We start from the raw sequence: 21681 nt of genomic DNA, 5'->3' as shown, positions 1-21681 counted from the left end.
TATATGAAAATTCGTATTTTTTCCTGCTCCCTCCCACAGCACAAGAGCGCGCGGGCCGCGGGGTGCCTCCAGCCCTGGGCAGGTTTCAAGGGGTTTAATTCACTTTAAACCCCCTTTTTTACCCAAAAAAACCCCCCATTTTCCCCTCAAAACCCTTCCTCCCCTCTTGTCCTGTCATTCTCCAGCCCAGGCAGCAGCTCGGGTTTGGCCAGGCCATGCCACCCTGCTCCTCTCCCCGTGCAGGGAGGGGCTGGGGGGTGGTGGCCCTGCCACCCTCCTGCCCTGTGGGAAGGTTCCCTTTGCATCAGGGACCCCCCCCGTTGCAGGGTCCCCCCTCGCAGGGTCGGACACTGCTTGGGCCCCATGGGTCAGGCTGGTGCTGTGCCCCCACTTGTCCCCTCCAGGGATGTGATGTATCAGGTCCAAAAGAAAAAAAAAATAAATCCTTGGATTTTTTTTTAATGATTCCTGTTCTTTAGTTACTGTTTAGACAGGCAGGGTGGGCACCCTGGGCCCCTTGGCACCCCCAGACCCACTTGCTGTCACCCCCCCTCCTGCATCCCACATCCCCCAGGGATGGCATCACCCTGTGCATCCTCCTGGGAGTTACTTTAATTTCAGATGATGCCCAAAAAATCAGGAAATTGCTACCAACAGGCAGCAGGAAGGGAATGAGCCACAGGTACCTGTTTGGGAAGGGGAAGGGGAAGGTGGAGGGAGCAGCACCCCCAGCCTGGTGGTGAGCAGGGCTCCCTGCTGGTCCCCATGTTGCCCCATCCTTCCACACAGGGCAAGGAAGAAAATAATAATAATTACATGTTAAAAAAAAAAAAAAAAAAAAGCAGACAAAATTGTAGCAGCAATTTCCCAATTTATTGAACTGATTGATTTTTGCAGGTATGTCTAAGCTAAATCCCATCACAAAGGTTCTATCCAAGGGGCAGCCCCTGGCAGGTGAGGAACTGGGCAGCAACTAGAAAATAAAATCAGATTTACCTGAAACTACATTGACAGAAAATCAGTACAACACAGCATTTTCTCCCACTGACTTCTGGTTACGAAATCTCCTCAATCTCCCCAAAATATTAAACACATCTTCAATACAAACACAGGTTTATAATAATTAATATAAAGTCAGTATAATATAGAATATTCCCAGCAAAAAAAAAAAAATTAACAATCTTCAAACACCATCCTTTTTGTGTTCAGCTTTATTTTTGTAGACAGGTTTAAAGCACGTTGAAAAATAAATATATATGAAAGCATACACACAGCACTCTGACTAGGGGGACTAAAAAAAAGGGTTGAAATTCAAAACACGACTCAGGATCTACAAAATCAAAGGAACCATTAATTATGGCTTTTGTAGGAGTCACACGTGTCACAGAATGAGCGAAAATTAGATTCTCTTTCAGAATATTGCAAAAAATTCCAGTTTTTGCATTGTTTTCATGGAGTTTCTTTCCTCAAGGGTGATGTGCAAAAGGGGGAGCTTTGAGGGAAGGTGCTCAGGGTCAGTCCCAAAACGCAGCCACCCACCCCAAAGCCACAGCTTTGCTTGGGGGAAATGGAGTGTTTAAAGGCAGGAGTGGGGAGAGGAAACAAAAGGGGAAGTAATGCTGGAGTGGGTTTCCTTCCGGACAAAAATTACTCATTTTGCTGTCTAAAAAATTGATTTTTGATTGCAGGAAAAAAAATAAAAAAAGAAAAGAAAAGGGAAAGGACAATCACTTTGCAAACCTTCATTAGGGAAGTCCCCCTCAGCTTCCCCACAAAGCCGCTCCGCAGCTGTGAGGTTTGGGGTGACCTTAAAAACCACAAAACTGGGGAATTCATGATTTCAAGAATATTTTTTGGAAATCCCAAATCAACACAAGGACCTCGTTTGTCTCCATCGTTTAAGATGTTCTCCAAGTCCATGGATCCCTGGGATGTTCTCCAGAGGGCTCAGACAGGATGATGCCCTCTGCCCCATTCCGCTCTCTACTCCTGGCACTCAGATTTAAAATAAAAAATTAGGGTAACCAAGGAATTCAAGGAGGAACATTTACATGTACAAATGCTTTAAAAAAATGAATTGCAAGTTCTCAAGACGGAGTATATCCATGTTTTACCTCTAAGGGAGTTATTGTTGTGGAACTAAGTCTGTATATATATACACACACATATATATATATTTAGAAAAAATTAAAAAAAGGGAACCTCAGTGAAGTATACAAAGCCCTGAAGGGAAATACAAAGATGAGATGCAGAACAGGCAGAATTAGTGGGGTTTTGTTTAAATCTCCAAGAGCAGAAGTTTGCATAGGCAGTATATCCGAGAGACCCCGGAGAGAAGCTGGAGGGATGCGATCACCTGGAGTGACTGATGAAGTTTATAAAGTTTCAGCATAAAAAACACGCCCAAATTCCTGTTTTTCAAACCCAAGTCGGAGCATGGAAGGTTAAAGATGAATCCCTGTGTTTCCAACTCTGCACAGCTCCATCAGAACAAAGCACTTCAGTAGACATCAGGTGTTAGAAGGGTTTTATTTGGTACACAGTGTGTGTTAGTGGGACAGAAGCACGTGCGAGGTTATGACATGGGAAAAGTTAGATTTATGTGGATTTTCCATTTTTCCCTCCCTTTTTTTTTTTTGCTTTATTTTTTGCATCCTCAGTTCGAAGAGCCTCAAAGTGACACAGTTTGGAAACACTCCTGAGCACTACCTGGTTCTCTGCCCACCTTTAATATAAAAAAGGAAAGAAAAGAATAAAATATTTCTAAGGGGATTGTGAAGAAAGCTCAGCACTCTGTAATTCTGATGGCAAAACTGAGTCACCCAAAGGCAGGGAGGAAGAGGAGGGCTTGGCCCACACCAGCTCCTCCTCAGAAGGTGGATGCACACACCAGCATTGGAGGGGATGGGCCATCGGAATGTGACACAAACCCAGGGGTTTGAACTGTTTGGGCTTTAAAATTCTCTTTAAAATAGATTTTTACATATAAAAAGCAAAGCTAAAGATAAATCTTTAAGTACTGTATGTATTTGTCTACATGCAACAGGTGAGGCTGCACATTCAGGACTTCAGGCACCCCCTAACCCCTCCCTATTTACAGGGTAAATGACAATAAATACAGAGCCCACACTCTGGGGGGGCCCAAATCAGGATAAAGGAACAGCCTCCTCACTCTCTGGAACCCCCCAAAACCATTGGAAAAGAGTATATAAAGGTCCAATTGCGACATACTGTGTGGGTTTTTACAGCTTTTTAAATAGGGGAAGAGAAGCAAAGAAGTTAAAATGCAAAAACAGATTTTTACAAGTTAAGAAAAATGTTCTTACATGACCTGCTCTGCTCTTCCCATATTTAAAGAAGAGGGTTCTCCGTGCTCACTGCCTAAAGCAACAAGTGCCACTAACTCCTCCAGTCCAAGGGGCAGCAGCAGCAGTGCTGGTGTGGCCCCACCAAGCCACACTGAGGATTTTAGGAAAGACCCATGTTCCCACAGCACTGAACAGCCCCAAATCCACGGGGCAGGAGCCTGGAGGCTCACAATGGAAGCAAGGGTGAACTAGGGTGATGGATGCAGAGAGAGAAGGTGGTAAATGTCTGCAAGGAACTGAGGAGCAGAGAAAGGGAGTGAATGCCATAAACCCAGGATGCAGCTGGAAGGAGGGAAGGGAGAGAGATCCCAGCTCCTGCACGTGCCAGGATCAAGGCTCCCACCATGCTCCATGAAATCCTGGCACCAAGTGGCTTAAATCCTTTCAGGTTATTTGCTTTATGGGGGTTCATTGTACAATATACTTTTAATTCCTTTGCTGGGTGGAACCACACTTTTCCTCATGGACCACCAGGTCTGCAGGAAGGAAAATAGCACCTTGAGTCATTTGGCTTCTGGCAATGGGGCGTCTTCTGTGGCAGGTTTCAAGGTACCACAGTCACAGACATCATAAAAAATTGCTTGATGGCAAGGATGGAGTGAGGTCTTCGGCTTTTTTTTTAAATTTATTTTAAAAATCACCAGAAGCTAAGAGGTGAAGGTAGAACAAGCTGTTTCTCAGGAATAAGACAATTCCAACACGTGCTGTTGCTGTTATTTAGGTGTAGCTGAAAGAAGGCAACAGTGGCCGATATGAACAGGGAGAATCCAACTGTCTGGAACAGCCCCACAGAGTCTGAGGAGATGCTGGGAGAGAAACCTGGTTCTTATTTAAAGAAAAAATGGTTTATTGGAAAATTTACATGGAACAGGTGCAACTAAAGCTGAAGGTTTTTGTTATGAATTAAGTAGGTGTTAGACCTGCCCATGATCAACAAGAATGTTGAGATTGGCAAGGAAGAACAAGGTACCCAGGTGAAATCCTGGCCCCACACAAGTCCATGGGATGGGAGCAGCAGGATTCCACCCTGCTGGGATCTCCTCACCTCGGCTTGTTGCCTTCCCCAGCTCATCCTGCACTTGGCTGAATGCCTTCATTTTGCTACAGTTTGCATATATTTGTGAAAAAGGCAGCTGAGCAAAGGGAGAAAAGTGAAGATCTTTGTGGAGAAGAATGACAGGTACAGAATTGTGTCCTCTAGAGCAAAAGGTGCTTCCAGAAGCACAAACGTGTTTCAGTGCCTGTGGATGACCAAGGCTGGAAGACAGGACGTGGGTAAGATGCCAGTAGGTCCAAGAAAAGTCACAATCTGTTTTTGATGGTGATTCTTTTGGAAGCTAAGACTCCAAGAGAAGTATTCATAAGGCTGTAGTCCGACTTGCCTTTTGATCTATTTGGCTCCATAAAAAATAATTAAAACTCCTTAAATAACTTTGCAAAAGGCCTGTATCATCAGGGGAAGCCCTCCAACACATCCATCCATCTGCTTTCACAACCTCAGTTTGAAATTCCACTGCTGCTGGGATTTTAGCACAGACAAGGTGTAAAAAAACCCCCAACCAACCAACAAACCTGCTTTGGACACAAAGACCTCCCCGGTGCTCAGTTTGGAGTGGGAAGGGGAGGAGGATTCATGCTTCACCAGCCTCCTCACACCTGCAGAGACTCCACCTCCCTCCTGGGCAGCCTGGCTGGCTTGGCTGAAGGGGTGGCATGGGCAGAAGTTACAGGGGGAAAAGGGAAAGGCAAAAGGGGGAAGGCGAAGTCAGTTGTGCCGCTGGAAGCGACCCTGCTAAGACAGTGTCTGAGTGGAACAGAGAAGGACTTGTTTAGAAAACACAAGAGTTATTTTGCACACATGGACGACAACAAGGCTACTTAGTTTTTCCAACATACTCCTTCCTCCCCACCCTCCCTCCCCCTACAAACAACAGAGCGAAACAAAAAAAAAAACAAAACAAAACAAAACAAAAAACAATCCCTAAGAAATCCAGGTAAAATCCTTGTCGTTCTCCCCAGAGTTGTCCTGCTCCTGCGGGGAGTCGACATCTTTGTCATCATCTAAAATCACATCATCCTGCGACATCCCCACGTCATCCTTCCACTTGATGTCGTCGTCGTCTCCCATCTCCTCGTCTCCTTCCACTTTGATGTCATCTGGATCCTCCATGTAGGGCCCCTCCCCAGGGTAGCACTCCTCGGGGGAGCCCTCTGCCCCGTTGTGGTCCAGGTGCCCGGCGATGCCGCGGCCGGAGCAGTCGGCGCAGACGCCGTGGCGGCGCGAGCCGTGCTTGATTCCCACGCTGGCTGCTGACATGAACACCCGGTTGCAAACCTTGCAGACGTATTTTTTATCTTTGCTGTGGACCTGGAGGGGAAGAAAGACCACAGAGGTGAGTGCCAATGGAGATGGAATGAGAGTCTCTCTCGTGTTCTTGCAAAAGCAAATCCGCAACTGCTACCTGAGGTCACAAGCGGCTTCCACCATGAACTCAAACCCACCACCATTAATTCAACCCTGCAATGATGACACACAGTGGAAAATCCTTTGGGACTGCCTACTCATCATCACACTCATAAGTCTGAGACAAACTTTTATCATAATTTTTTTCTTCCTTTTTCCTTCTGTTTTTGTGGGGGGCAACAGTTGTGTCACACCCATCATCAAGAGGAAAATATGAAAAAGAAATAAAGAAACAATTCACAAGCACCAGTTCTATTCAGAGAAGAACAACCCTGATCAAACCAGTGTTAATGTCTTGGTGATTTAGTGGTCTCCCTCCTGATCCCACTGCTGTCCAGAACCAAAGAACAGGAGCACTTGGATTTTCTCCTGTATCTTCCAAAAAATGCATCTGAATGCTCTTCTCACCTTATTTCTGAGTACTTTGGTTTGACAAAAATGTTTTTCTTCCATAACTCATGCTGCAAGAATCCTGGGCATATGAAGCTATCACAGAATACATGGCCAGTAAAGGAAGCAAGGAAAATGCTCTGCAGGATAAAAGAATTCACTTCCAGAGTCAAACTGTGCTATTCAATAAGCAAAATTGCATACTTTGAAAAGCACAAAACACCTGTGTAAAGGTGAAATCTGTCCCTGGCCATATTTGTCCCTTTTGCCCTGCATGGAAGGCAAGGAGCTTGTTCAAACCATCCACCTGCTCCTCTGCCAAAGGAAAGCAGAGCAGTGAGAATTCCCAAACTCCACCACAAGGAGCATCATCGGGTACTTTCACTTACACATACATATCTACATGTAAAATACATATTGATTTTATTTATATATAGAAAGGTTTAGTTAGAAAGGACCTATGACAATCTTTTAGTCCAACTGCCTGACTGCTTCAGGGCTGCCCAGTATGTATTATAAACATGTATTTTTCTTTTATATTTTTTTCTTTATTGTTTTATAGATTAACACCACACGGGGACAGCACAGGCACTCGATGCACTGATCCTCAGGAGAGACTTTAGGAAGTGGTGTAGAAGCACACAAGGATCCAGTGCCAGTGGTTTGGGGTTGTTCTGAGCAGCCCAGCAGTCACCAGAGCCTCAGGTACATATCACCAGTCCCTAATCCTTTTTAACTCGTTTCTTCCTTTCATGCTCACAAAAGCCTGTGGGAAAGCTTTTGCTGATTAAAGTCCTTCCTTTTATTTTAAAGCAGCTGCCTGGATGCCTGCTCCCTGCTCCCACCTCAGCAGGAGATCACCAGCTCTCAGCACCTGACTCTCCACAACCCTGTGCTCTGGAACACTCAGCTGAGCTACAGCTCTTTGGGAAGAGGACAAATTGACCCACTGCAGCCCCTCAGCCCTCACTACTGCAGGACACTGGCTCAGGCTCTGTGTTGCACCAGTCCCAGCCGTGTTCAAAGCCTGTGAGTGCCTCTGATATGCTCTGGCTGCAGGTCCCCCTGCCCTGAGCCAGTCCCCATGACATTCTTCTACTGCATCAAACAAAGGCATTACATTTTATTACTTTTTTTTCAAGCAGTTGGACAGGGCTGCTCAGAGTCATCCAGCAGGATCTATAGGTAGCACTCACTTTTAACTTGTACAAGAATGATTTTCAGGCATCAAAAGCTGAATAGGAGAACAGAGGGTGGTCAGGGGTGCAGAATAAGGGCTAAAAGAGCCATATAAAAAAAATTATAAATCAGGCACTAAACCAATTTGTAATTATTACAGAATGGTTTAAGTTGGAAAGGTTGGAAAGCTGATCTAGTTCTGACCCCCTGCCATGGACAGGGACATCTTCCACTAGAGCAGGCTGCATTTCTGCTAAAAAACTCTAAAAAACTAAAATCACCTCTCTCCCTCTTTTCCAGTGCTGACAGCTCAGTCAGCAGATTCAAAAGTGAGCCATATTCCTGGATGCAACTGAACAGAAATTAATCTCACTGCCTTTACAGCCAAATCAGTATTAAACGCAGAAACAGGATTTGGCCCTCAGTACTGGACGGTGCCATTAGAAAGATGATAGCTTAACTCATTAAATGCCAATATTTCAAGGAAGAGAAGGGGATATATGCCGGCAACATCCTAAATTTATGAAAAAAAATTTAAAAGGGAAAGTTCTCAGAAATAAAATGCTGGAGGCAACCAGCTGGTTGCTGCAAAACCAGGACCAGATCTCAAGTACTGCTGTGTGCTTGCAGCAGGACTGAGCTCACGCTGGGATCTGCTCCCAAACTCCAGCACCCCAAGGGAAGAAGGAAGGGACATGTCAGGGAGCAGGCAGTGCCCAGGCAGAGGGCTGGGCACTCATCCAAACAGACATGGGAGCAGCAAAGGAGGGAAGGAGATGATGGGACACTGTGGAAAATTGTCACACAGGGCTCCAGGATCCCAGCGTGGGCCCTGGGGCACCGTCAGTGGTGAGGCAGATCTGCTGCTGGAATTACTGCCTAGAAACCACCTGCTCTGCCACAACACCACCTCTACAGCAAGCTCTGAGAACCTCTTTAGGATGGCCAATCATTTCTACCCTGAAAAGAAAAATAATCAAAGTTCAGCTTAAAATTCTGCTTCTGAAGAAGCTGTGAAGAGCCAGACACCAGCACCAGCCTCAGTCAGAGATGAGGAGCCTCTTTAACAAGGTGTAACAGCATTTTTGATAACTAAGCATGGCCAGAACAGAGTAGCTTTGCCTCAAGTTCTTGCTGAGTAATGTGTTTTAAAGCTTTCTGCACCAAGTCATAGAATTGTTAAGATTGGGAAAGGCTTCTAAGATCAAGTCCAATTGTTCCCCCAGCACTGCCAAGTCCACCACTAAATCATGTCCCCAGAAGCCACATTTACATGTTTGTTAAACCCTTCCAGGGATGGTGACTCCTCTGTTGTCCTGGGCAGCCTGTGCCAGGGCTGAACAACCCTTTTAGTGAAGAATTTTTTGCTATTATCCACCCAAAACCTTGGAAAGCCTCTAGCTGAGCTTGGAGAACAAGAGGAGGATGAACAGGCAGCCAGCCATGAGGCCTTGGAAAGGCAGGGGGAAAAGATACAGGAGAAGCCTTCAGATGAGCCCTGAGTGGCAAACAAAATCCAGATTAAAAGAGGTGAGCTCCTGCTCTCTTTGCCCTGAACAGAAGGGCTGATGGCCAGCGCTGCCCTTACCAAAGTGTGGCGCTTCATGTGCTCGCGGCGGGTGAACTTCTTCCCACAGATCTCGCAGGGATAGGGCCTCTCCCCCGTGTGGGACCTCATGTGTCTCTTCAGGATGCACTGGTGCATGGCAGAAAAGCTGCAGTATGGGCACTTGAACTTCTTCCTGATGACTGTGAACTCGTTGACTGCAAGAGAGAAAGCAGAACACAAAGATTAATCTCAGAATGTCTCGAAACAATCTTCTCATTGACTATTTCACTATTAAATTAGTTCACTATGAAATCACACTCTTACCCCTTAACCATCTACATATTTTTAATCCTTATACTGTATTATTGCCCATATATTATTAAAGCTAAGAAATTGAGTACCTCCACCACAGCAGCTTTTGCACAAGTTGACACACAAACATTTAGCAACAGCCTGTTACACACATTGCTTGCTAAAGGGAAAATGAAGAGGGTTGTCAACCTGCTAGCGTTCTAATTTATTATAAAGGGTTATCCTAAATATCAAGATCTAAAATGCAAACAGTATTATTTCTGGAAGAAGCAGGGAGCCAGGAACAGAAGTCCACAAAGGTGGCACCCAATCAGTGCCAGTGTTATTTAATGGGTGATGGCAGAACATCATCACACACCCCAGGAGCACTTTGGTGAAGAAGCAGAGGCAGGGGATGGCCCAGAGGAAACAGGACAGTTCCAACCACCATTCTCTACATTGCAGTGACACAGTGACAGTGCCACACACAAAATATAGCAGGTGAAAAAACTGAGTACTGCTGCTCCCTTAGGGCACCACCCACCCACTACAAGTTTGGAAGTGATTGACCAGGAGGAGATGATTTCTCCTGTTTCTCCTTCATTCTATTGCTTCCTGTTAGTGTGTTAATTTTCACCCACTTTTCTCCTAATTATTGCTATTTCTCAAAGCAATATACTTAGATAACAAGGAGGGGGGAAAAAAGAAAGCAGGTTCTGGTTAATCACTGTAATTTATGTATTTGTAAATGGCTCCTGGTAAAGGAAACAGTCTATGGAGCAGACTTTCCTACATTTTTTAACAACTAGAATATGAAAATTCTTTGTCTTTTACTACAGGAAACTTTTTTTTTTAAATTTTCTCCTAGGGTTTGACACTCCCTCATCCATACACTCAGAGGCAAGGAGCCCACGTTTTCCTACAGCAGGCAGCAATTTTACCATACAAAGCTATTTATTATAAATTCATTTCCAGTCTGATTTTGTAACCATTTGGTTTTGCTGACAGGCCACACACACCCTTGAAACAACCCTGTCACTATGGAGTGTAGACAAGGTGAGCAAGCTGTAAACTGAGCTCGGGGAGTCGAGAGGGGACACAAACCCTCCTTCCTCCAGTCCTGCTCCACACCACACACACTGCAGAGACACAGAGCCACTGGGAAACACTGACTGGACATCCTGACAGCAACCAGATCATGGGAGCATGAAGAAAAAGGAGAGAAACCCAGAAACCCCCTACTCCTACATCACTGGGTTGTAGCTGATCCTGCTGTTCCCTCAGTGCCTGCTCCCCTTTCCTGCTCACCTCTCCCTTCCCTTCAGGGCTGAGCTGCTGCAAAGCTGAAAAGGCAACACCCAAGGCTGGGAGCATGAGCTGCACCCCCAGCAGGCTCCTCCCCAGCCACCTGCTTCCAACACATCCATGGATTCCCAACAGCCTACTCCTGACTCTGTCCAAGATCCCTCATGCCTGCATTCAGCTTAAATCACTCAAAACCAATATTTTCAGCTTCTGTATTTAAAAATACTCACAGAGCACTCTTTGCAGCTATAGTTTTATTGAAAACTATTTTTGCACCAAATAGCCACGTATTTAGTTTTGGTATCTACAGAAGGAAACACCTCAAAAACAGCAGCATGGTTAGAAAAAGAATTGCATATTGCAGTGTTAACATTTTCACAGTCCTGTAAAATATATGCCCCACAGTACATCTATTTAATGCACAAATACCAGCTTTGGTATGAGAATCATCCTTTGTATAAATGACAATATTTTATAGCAGCATTAAGTGTAGCAGCATTAAGGTCCTAAGAAATCATCTTTAACATGATCATCAAGGTGATAAACAGCAGCACCATGGGTAAAGAGCTCCTGGACACAGCACCAAGGAATGGAGAAGGAAATAGAAACAGTGACACAGTAAAAATCTGTGTCCTTAATGCCACTAAAATATTTATGGAAATGTGTGTTTTTAAATCCAACACAATAATGCTTGGGAAAAAATCTTTGGTATTGTCATCTCAAGTAACTTATTTCAATGAGGCTGTTAAAGGACACAGGACCCTACATCCCTGAGAGTAAAGGAAATGCACTAGTGATGCCTGATGGAGCTGCTCTGGATTACCTCTGTAAACTGTCATCTAGTAAATAATCACTGAAATACTCCATTCTCTGGGTTATTAGAAAGAACTCACAAACTTCAGGACAATTCTTGTCCACTTAATCCCCTTTATAGTTAAGGTTATAAATAGGAAGGTGCAATTTAACTGTCAGACTCACACCTCCCATCAGCTTCCTATGCCATTTCCTAACAGTAAAATCCTGCTTCTAGCACCTGTCCTACAAAAACCCAATAAAGCTCTGCCCTGTTATACCCTTCAGTTCTAACAATTTTAAAAACCTAGTCCTGATCCTGAAGGGAAGCACTGGAAATTCCCAGTGCTGAAGTCAGGAAGCACTCTGATGCACAGGCCAAGGAAAATACTAAAACCTCTATTAAAAAGAATTCCCCATTGAATTAAATTCTAAAATACAAGAAAAATCAGCAAACATGAAAACTCATTTACTATTATTTTGTAATGAAACCTTTTAAAGCTTGCTGAAATTGCTTTTGCTGGCATCTTACTTTCCCAAGTCAGACAAATCCTTCCCTGCTGCTCCCAAATTTCCAGATAAGATTCATCAGGTTACAACTTTGTTTTCTGGCTCAGCTTTCTCCTTTCTCACTAGCTGATTATTTAAGAGCAAAATAAGTCATGAGGCAATTACTCTGACATCTGTCACAAGGGAAGCTGACACTAAAAGCTGCACACACTCACAGACAGCCGAGATCTCCCATGCCAAAGATGTCAACGGGAACGAGAGCGGAAAAAATGAACCTGACTTTGCAAAAAGCATAACATCTAAACCCAAATGATTAAAGAGCACTACAGTGATTACATGGGAACTTATCCTCAGTTCTGAGTGCAGAATGCTCAAATGAAGGGTAAAAGCTAAGCCAAGCACGGAAACTCCAGCTTCCCAGCCCTGGCGTGGCCGGGAAGCTCCAACTCCCAGCAGGAACAGGTGGAGCAGAGCTCCTGTTCCTCCTCCACAAGCCCAGGGGCAGCAGGTCCTGGTGGGCTCTCACTCACCTTTCCACAGGAAAGGGTTGAGGAAGAAGCTCCTCACCAAGTCCACACTGTGCACAACTAAGTATTGCTCATTTTTTGTCCTCCTGAGATGTGAGGAAGAAGCTCCTCACCAAGTCCACATTGTGCACAACTATTTCTCATTTTTTGTCTCCCTGAGATGCAACAGTATAATGAGAAAGAACTTCTCTGAAGAACTCCAGAGAACATTTGTGGAAGTTGGGGGTTTTTTTCTCCTCAGCTGTCTCTCACACTGAGGAAAGAAACCCCACATGCTGACAAGCTGTGCTGCACACAGAGCAGCTGGGAAGCACTGCTCTTAATTATGCTACTTTCATTTCACAGTTACCATAATCTGGTTTTTTATGTAAATATATAGCAATAGACACAGAAGTATTTAATTTTTTAAAAAAATAAGTGAATTTCATAGAACGAAACAGGAATTACAGATTTCTACCCACCAGGAGCAGCCATTACTGATTCTGTATGCACACCCCAACTTACAATTAAATTTATGTGAAGCCTCCTTCCTCTGTTTCAACACCACCACACTCAGCCTGGCTAACTTAATTACAGTGTATAAACCAAAAGAGTCACAAAAACGCACAGAATCCCTGCAAACCACAGCCAAACTCCAGCATGTTATTCAAAAAAAAGCCCTGAAAGTACTGAAATACAGTATCAATAAAAGATGCAAGCACTGCAACAACTTTCAAGCCCAAGTAACATACCCTACTGGACATATGAACAAGCAGTATATTTTGTTCCTTTGAAAGATATAGAAAACCACTTTACAAACAGCAATCCCATGCTTCCACAGCTCCTAAGTTCACAGTGAAAATCCCTGGAATGCCCAAATAGTCTAATGGACAGAGCACTAGAGCAGAACTCAGAATTGAATTCTATTATTAATTCTATTGCTGGCACTTTCAACAACCTGAGGGATGTTATTTTCCAGAGGAATTGGAGGAAAACATTCCCATTTCTTTTATAAAGCACTTTGAGATCAACTGATAAGGCAGTTCAAGGTAGTGTCAGAACACAGAACGAGCACTCCAATAAAACAGCCGAAGCGCCTGTTTTATGGACCCAAAAAAGTTATCTTTGCACAAAAATTGCCACAAGGCTGCAGTGACACAGCATCTGGAACCAGCATAGCACCAACTGATCACCTTTGGGGAGTCACTCTATGAAATTACACCTGTGGAACGTTTATTTGTAGCACGAGAACCACGGCACAATTTGATTTTCCTAGCTCAAGGAAGCGTCTTGTATACAACAACAACAGCAGCTATGCATCCTCAGGATCCTGGCTTGGCCCTACACTGTCCAAAAGCTCCAGCCCAGACAGGTGGGCAGAGCCCAGGGAACACATTTTCAGGTGGCTACTGAGGCTCTTCTGGGTGCCGAAGCCCTTCCCACAGCAGAGACAGACCAAGGCGCGCTCGCTCGAGTGCACGGACAGAAGGTGCCGCTTTAAGTCTGTCTTGTCCCGAAACAGCTTGGCACAGTGAGGACACTGCATCTTCTTACAGTGGCAGTGGATGGTCTTCTCGTGCCGCTCCATGTTGGATTTCAGGGTGAAGCTGGCGGGGCACTTGGAGCACTGGAAGCGGCCGAGCTGGCCAGCGGTGAGGCCGGGCTGGGAGCAGTCGAGCGGGAGCAGCATGGAGAAGGAGTGCTCGTGGATGTGCTCCTGCAGCTCCTCAGCACGCTGGAACACCCTCCTGCAGAAGCCACAGGTCAGCCTCTTGGCCAGGGCTGAGTCCAGGAAGGTCCCATCAGAAGTGATGTCTGTGTCTTCAGATCTTGGGAAACTGGAATCTGAAACAGGACCACGGGTACACACGCACGGATCAGCCTCTTCTGGTATAAAATAATGGAAGTTTAAAGGTGTATTTTTCTCTCTGCTTACCTGAGTCAGAGTTATCAAACTGCCAAAGTGCCAGCAATCTGTCAAAGGCTGCCTGCAAAGGAAAAGCACAGGGAAGTTAGGGCAGGCATTGACAAGAAGCTGTCCCGTAGGCAGAGCTGCCTTCATCCCTTCTCTAGGGGAGGCTCAGTCGTTTGACCTGACAGCTCAAAGTGCCTTTACAAAGCTTTCACTGCCAGAGCAGTGAACTGAGCCTTTATCTTGCCTCAAAACACCTTCTCATTTGGTGTTTTGAAGACAGTAATCAACATCTCTGTTTAAGACTTGGATAACTACTCAATTTCCAGTCTCACGAAACATCCGTAACTCCCACTCAGGGCAGTGGGAAATGCTGGACAGGATATTTTTAGCTGATACAACAGAACTGGAAAATTCTCCCTTAGCCCTCCACAGGTACTTTTCCTTTCCACACAGAGGAGCCTGCAGAACACAAACACCTTCTGCATAGCTCCCCTTCTGCAATGCCCTCTGGCACTGCTGATCCAAATTCTAAATAAAAGCTGATTTTATCTTTTTTTTTTTTTTATAAATCCTTTGCGATATGCCAGCATGTGGCAGATGGCAGCCCTGTATGAGGCAGAGGCGTGCTGCAGCCCCGGCAGGTCTGTGCAGACCAGCTCACTTTGCTCTACGGGGATGGCAAAGCAAAATCTGTTTTCCACCCGTTTGTTTAATAGAGTATAATTCAAAAATATTAAGAACAAGAAATGCTGCAGAAAGCTATGGATTTTAGGTCAAACTTCTGACTTCTATAATAGAGACAGCCAGCCCACTTCTGTCTGAATTTAGACAGTTACAAGAAACTCAAATGCCCAACACCAGAAGTGAGCAATGGGTAGCTGAGGTCTCATGCCACTATTACATGCTAGTGTGCAATGTTGTGCAAATGAAGGGATTCACAATAAAAAGGGCATTCATATTAAAAAAACCTGGAGGTTTTTGAACAGAAGTTCTGTTGAGGTAAGACAGAAAGACTAAAATTGGGACAGCATCAGTCCTGACCCTCAACAGACTTCTAGTTTTAAAACAACCTGTATTTTTTTTTAAAGCTTACAGATTAAAGTATAAGGTATTAGATCTTTCAAAATACTCCTAACTGGGGAAGATTTGATCAAACAGACACCTTTGCATTTCAAATTCTTTGTATTTTCCCCTTTCCCTCCCTCAATCTTACCTGGGTTGAGGAAGGCACCTCTCCTTTTATCCCAGTTTCTGGTGACATTTCACCAGAAGAGCAGATCCTGGGGGGGCTCTGAGTGGCAAGGTGTGCTGAAGGCAGCGGGGGAGATGGTGCTTCCACTTTGCCATCACTTTCACCCCTTGAAGGATTCGAGCTGGTGCCAGGCCCTGGGGAACACAGGAAACGAATCTCACCCACGTGAACGAGCACCAGCTGGTGGCTTTAAAAACGGCCTCGCAAAGGCAGCGCCCCAGCACTCGCAGCTCATCTTCTGTCAGTGGGAGGGAATGCAGCAGGACAGGGATGCCAGGCTTTTGGTCTTTCTGGTTGATGGGTTGGTTTTTTGTTTTTTTTTAAACCAGCCTCCCCACCCAAATGTCTGTGTGTACTGGAGTGACGTCGCAGGGCTCGGTCACTACAGAGTCCGTCGGGAGAAAGAAGCACAGTGCAGCACAAATGTCCACATTTCTCTTGGAGAAGCATCATTCTGAACACATACACTTCCACCTTTAAGGAAACTTCACACTTCATTCCGCTAACTTTCTTGAAGGTTTATGTCACAGGTTCAGATCTCAAGATCTGTCCGTGGTGGTTTATTTAATATCAGACTATCAGTACTTGATCTCAAAGTGCTTTACAAAAGATGGAAAAAAGGATTCCTGTCACTCTCTATTTAGCAAGGATGGAGGTTCAAATATTTGTACAAAACTGTTCAATTATACCTGACAGTCATTACAGTCTAAAAATCTCCCATAATTCAAAAGGAAAACATGCTGTGTCCAACCCTCGCCTACACTGTAGCAACAGCCAAATGGAAAACAATATTCCAGAAACTGCCCTGAGGATCAGTGGCAATGCTAAATACAAATAAAGACTGTGTCATCAATATCACTGTACATTATAAATTATTGTACAAACTTTAGCACATGCCTTGACTGAATATTGGAATGACATACTGAGCAGTTTGTTCTTTTTGAAATGCAAGGCGACAAAACCAGAAGCAAATATGGCATAAAATAAACAAATTCATATTTAAAGCACTCTATGCCCTAAAGGCTTTTTCATTTCCAGCAAAAAAGAGTCTGATGGAAACCTTCAGGGATATAAAACCCCCACTTTTTAATGCAGCTACAAAAAACAAGTCACAGTTTACACTGTGTCCAAATACAATGCGCTGTGATCTGGGTGACAACAAAGCACTCAAGAGAAACCACACCAAGTTTCAAAATGTGAACAATCCCAAACCTTACTTTTTTATCAGCTATCAAAGGAAATTCTGCTCTTGTGCCACAAGCTGGATGTTTGATTTGCTTTCCTTTGCTTTGATGGCAGATCAATATCTTTCCCAGCTGAGTTAATGCTGCTCAGCTGGGATAACAATGCTCCAAGGTTTCCTTCAGGTGCTGTTCATCTCCTGCTGTTGTCATTTTAATGTAGGACAACAAAATGCCAGAAATGCAAGATAGGAAAAAATTCAGGGGAAAAAAGGAATTTGTCAGTATTTCCTGTTAGAAACTGCTACCAGGAATCCAGCTCTACAGGTCCATAGCAGAATTCCTGCCTAGACACACACAGGTTCTTTTTTTTTCTTTACCCCTGAACATCCCAAACTGATTCAAACTGCCCCAAAGGCATCTCTGGGTTACAATTCTTTGAACTAATGGTATTTTAGCACACAGTAAAGATAAAACAGTGGGACCTGGCTTGATGAATTCTTTATTAGCACCTTCCCAGAGTTTCACAGGTTCCCAAAAAACCTCTGCACTTAAAGCAAAAACTAAGGCTAATGAACAAGCAATGAAGTAAAGCACAGAGAAGCAATAAACTATCATCCAAGGTATACAAACACACAAAGATGTACAACACAACAAAGGTGAGTTTTCAAACAATAATCAGTATTTATTTGGTTTCAACAACTGCAAGTAACACAAGAAGAGAGAAACCCACATCAATGACCCACACTTTGTACACAAGAACACATATTTATGTCCATTCTGACTTGTATTGTGAGAAACCTTCTTCCCTCCTAAACTTGTACTAAAATGAATTTTAAGCAAAAGTATTTTAACTTCTAAATCAGAAATCAAAACCACTTTCCTTCAGTCAGCTCTGCACACAGAAAACGAAGCAAGGGTTTAGCAATATTTGCGTGATTACAGAATTCTTGTAACAGCTGGACAGTAAACTATTGTGGAAAAGAGAAAGGCAAAGTTATTATAGCTCATTTAAAATTGCATCCATTCTCCCCTAAATCTTCTTTTACCATGTACAAAAATTCCACACCAAACTGAATACCTTTAACTTCTTCCTGGGAAAGTTGACCACTGTGTAAAATGTATTTCTTAACATTCAGTGCAAGGATAAATTATTGGCTCCGATGAACCACTAACTAAAAATAACCTATTAGCTGGTTTGCCCAAAAGAAAAGGGCTCTGTGCACCACATAATCACTTGGGCTGGAAGCTTCATAGGAATTGCTTCTATAAACAGTTTCAGATGCCACAGGGTAAACAGGAAAAGCCAAACTTAGACATATAAAAAAGCCTTCAAATGTGCTATTCTAAAATGTGGAAGTCACTCTTTAAGGGAGTCCTCCCCCTACAATGATCTGAAAATTTTTCTTTTTTTTTTTTAATGAGAAAACAAGGATGCAAACTAAACATCTCATTTTTTGATGAAAATTAAAATTCTCATTCTCTTGATTATACTTGGCAAAACCATCTCAAAACATATGACTGAAGCCTTTGAGACTTCTGGCTGTGTGATGTAACCATGTGGAACAATGCTACCAAAGTTCAGGCTCATAAATGAAATAAGACATGTTATTAAACCAAGGAGCTCTGCAGAGCAGCTCTGCTGGAGTGGAAATCACACAACAATCACCTGCTTTTGGAGAGAAACCAGGAAAACATGGCAAGACCAGGAAAACTCTCATGATGTCTTTTCTGAAAGGCATCCCCAGCAACAACCCAGGCAGGTTCAGTAACCAAGAGTTCCCCAGACAGCCGCGGTGTTACCCATGAGTAACTCACACATTTTTTTCTGCAAAATCTGCGTGTTCCAGGTTTCTGAGCAGCATATGAACAACGTCAATCTTGATCACACATCATGAACATCAAACTCTCAGAGCCCTTCAGCTGCAGGTTATCTGGCAACTGTGCTACCCAAATGGCAAGGTATTTAAATTTTCCCTTCTGATTTTAAATGAGTTTGAACTGGTTAACTTCAGAAATTCACCATAGTGATACAACACCCACACACACACACATTCTGGGCTTCATTTTCCACCAGCAGAATGTCAAGTTCATACCTCATAAGATCAGATAATGAATTAGTTAAAAAGAACACGTGGTAAAATGAAAACCTTGGGATATCCTCTAATTTCTAAAACAGGAATAATTATGTGGAAGAGCAAGTGAAAACTTTTAATGTGTGCATTAACTTGTAGATTAATATCCCCTGTAGAAATGGCTCATCCAAATTTTAAACATGTTTAACACCCTCTTTGCATCTGTCCACCTCCATTAAGTCTTTTATCCTTCAGGAAAAAAAAAAATCAAAACAAAACCTGAATACTGCTCCTTCAGGCAGTTATGTACTGCAGTGCTTTCTAAGAGAAGATAATCCAGTGATAGCAGCCAAGATTAAAAAACACTTCACTTCTTTACAGTCAGAGAGACTGATCACTTATAATCCCTGAAATTAGTGCATTTCTTTTTAAACCAAGACAGATGAAAACTGCTGGGTTTGGTTGTCTTGTTAAATTCAGGCTTTTTCACTGTGCTCCTACCTACTCCCTCCTCCTTTTTTTTTTTTTAAATATAACACAGGACTTAAAATGACTCAACATCCTCAAATTGTTTTTGAAGAAAAATGTCAAAAACACCTACAAAGCCAGCACCAACCTAGACTGTGCTTTTACATCTCCACAATCTTCCTACCACTTGCTTCACTGTCATTTTATACACTGAAAATTCTCATCAGACTTGATGTTCTGTTGTATTCAGTAATGACCACTTAAAAGGGAATCTTATATCACAAGATCTTTTTCAAGTGATTAAAATAAATTGATACCTGTGAATCTGAATAAGATGAAAGAAAAATATGTCTCTTAACTCCTGGCTTCTATAAAAATCCTCTTACCAGGCCACAGCCACATCCCTGACTGCTGTGAGAGCTACAGACCAAGCAGAAAGTGTTCCTTTTGACTTGGGCATTTCACTTTGCTTCCATAAAGGTGAGATAATTGAAGCTCAGCTGAATGAAATTCGAGTAACAGTGAGAAGACTGGAAAATAAGGACCCTAAATACAGACTGGACAGGACCTCTGGGCCATGGCACCCCTCGGTGAGATATCAACTGCCCCCTTTTCTAAATGTATCAAGCTTTATTTTAAACCCAGTTGTCTCCTGCCTGCACCATGTCCATCCCCAAGCTCTGCTTCTCAGGTGGTTGGGCAATCTCTAATTTTTAACCTGGATTTATGACTGCTTCATACACATTTATCTTTATGTCAAGTGGTGCTTCAGTTTTTAAGTATAACTTAAAATCCTCCAACAAGGAGAAGGATGATGGATAGAGGGCAGCCTCGTCATTATTCCAATTTATCAAGACAGAAGATGAAATTGCTGATTTCACCTGTCAGGAGCCACAGACCCCAAGCCGTGGTGCATCCATCACCCACAGTCACACACCCATCCAGGCTCCCACCCCTCCCTGTGCCAGCTCAGGGCACCCTGCCACTGAACTGAGCCACATCTGTGCTGCTCCACTGCAACTGAGGGATTTTCAACCCTGGAGCCCAATCTGAACCATCGAAATCTGATTTAACTGCAGATCCTTCGGGAAGTGAGTCACTGTGAAAGAAACCAGAACACTGCACCAGCCATTCCCCATAAACATTTAAGCTACAGAATAAGGTACAGAAACTTCAAGGTTTTTTTAAAAAGATTTTTTTAAAAAACAATCCCATTGTTCAGACATGAGAAGTGAAAAGAGACACTAAGTCTGACACTGAATTGTGCAATTATTTCCCTTTGCCACACAACTCCAGGGGTCAGTTGGCCACTTGGATGGGGCTGGGAGCACCCTGGTCTAGTGGAAAGTGTCCCTGCCCATGGCAAGGGGCTGGAAAAAGATGATTTTCAAAGTCCCTTCCAACCCAAAGCATTCTGAAATTCTGTGATTCATTCTCTAATTCTATGACCATTAAAGTTATCTATCTTTTCCCATTGAGGAAACTGAAAGAAAATAGAATAACAGGTATCCTAAATGACCTTTCATTCTATTTACTTGGTCAGTTTTCTCAACATAGATAAACTTTTTCTTCTGGAAATTAACGTGTAATACTCATAAAACTGTTGCTTGCTCTCATTCTATTTCACAAATGATGTATCTTCTCAGAGCATTACTAAAATACAGCATTAATAATTTCTTTCTTTATGCACTAGAGAATTAGGCTGCAATGAAGAAAACACAAAAATATGCTGAAAAATCAGCTGTCCACACCTAATGGTTCACATCAGCTGTCTCCAACAGATCACCAGTAGGAAAACATTCATTTCCAGGCGCAAGTATAACAAAATCAATAGCTGCTCACTACTTGCAGGTCTAAAATTAAACTGCAAGAAGTAAAGATCATGCAATCTACAACATCCCAATTGTTCCCACAGACACAGGAGCAACCTTCAAGCTGTTCAGCATCAATCAAGTTTGGATTCAAAACCTTTGCAATAATTCAAATACTTTGTATTTTGTTTGTAAGTACCATTGTGCAAACGAGCGAAACAGAAATCTGAGGGCAAGCGCTACAGGCTGAATATTTTCTTCTACGACTTCAGCAGTTAACAACAAAGTTGGATCAATATCAGACTAAAGTTCCCATATTTTACGGAAAGTGGGATTAAGCAGGATTTAAACCTGGATATAAACCCACCAGCAGCAACAAGCGAGGCGGTGACCTCTATTTTCTTCTCACTAAAGATTTCCCTTATAACAACACTAAAAAATAAAAAATATAGAAAAAGAATAGAAGAAGGCCAACTTACGGGAGAGCGAGTGGGTGCCTTTGGGGAGGTACTCGAAGAGCAGCGAGCTGTCCTCGCTCAGCATGTCGGCTTTCAGCGACAGCAAACTGTTCTTGCTCATCAGAGCCGCGCGCAGGTTGGCGACAGTGGCTGCCTGCAGCGCGTCC

The 21681-nt window shown here is 43.4% G+C and overlaps 1 protein-coding gene across 1 annotated transcript in view; it reads right to left on the bottom strand.

Moving 5' to 3' along the window:
- Positions 1 to 5314: 5314 nt before the first annotated feature.
- ZBTB46 (zinc finger and BTB domain containing 46) overlaps positions 5315 to 21681 on the bottom strand; it is a 47411-nt gene continuing 31044 nt past the window's right edge. Inside the window, exons 5-7 of the mRNA XM_031058051.1 lie at positions 21536 to 21679; positions 8990 to 9165; positions 5315 to 5736 (exon numbers count right to left, since the gene is read on the bottom strand). Coding sequence (XP_030913911.1) covers positions 5350 to 5736; positions 8990 to 9165; positions 21536 to 21679 — 707 coding nt within the window. The 3' untranslated portion in view covers positions 5315 to 5349. The remainder of the gene's footprint in view (positions 5737 to 8989; positions 9166 to 21535; positions 21680 to 21681) is intronic.

The sequence above is a fragment of the Geospiza fortis genome, unplaced genomic scaffold (assembly GCF_000277835.1).
Source record: "Geospiza fortis unplaced genomic scaffold, GeoFor_1.0 scaffold188, whole genome shotgun sequence".
NCBI lineage: Eukaryota > Metazoa > Chordata > Aves > Passeriformes > Thraupidae > Geospiza > Geospiza fortis.
Note: the sequence above shows the minus strand (reverse complement) of the source record. Positions and strands in the feature narration are given on the sequence as shown.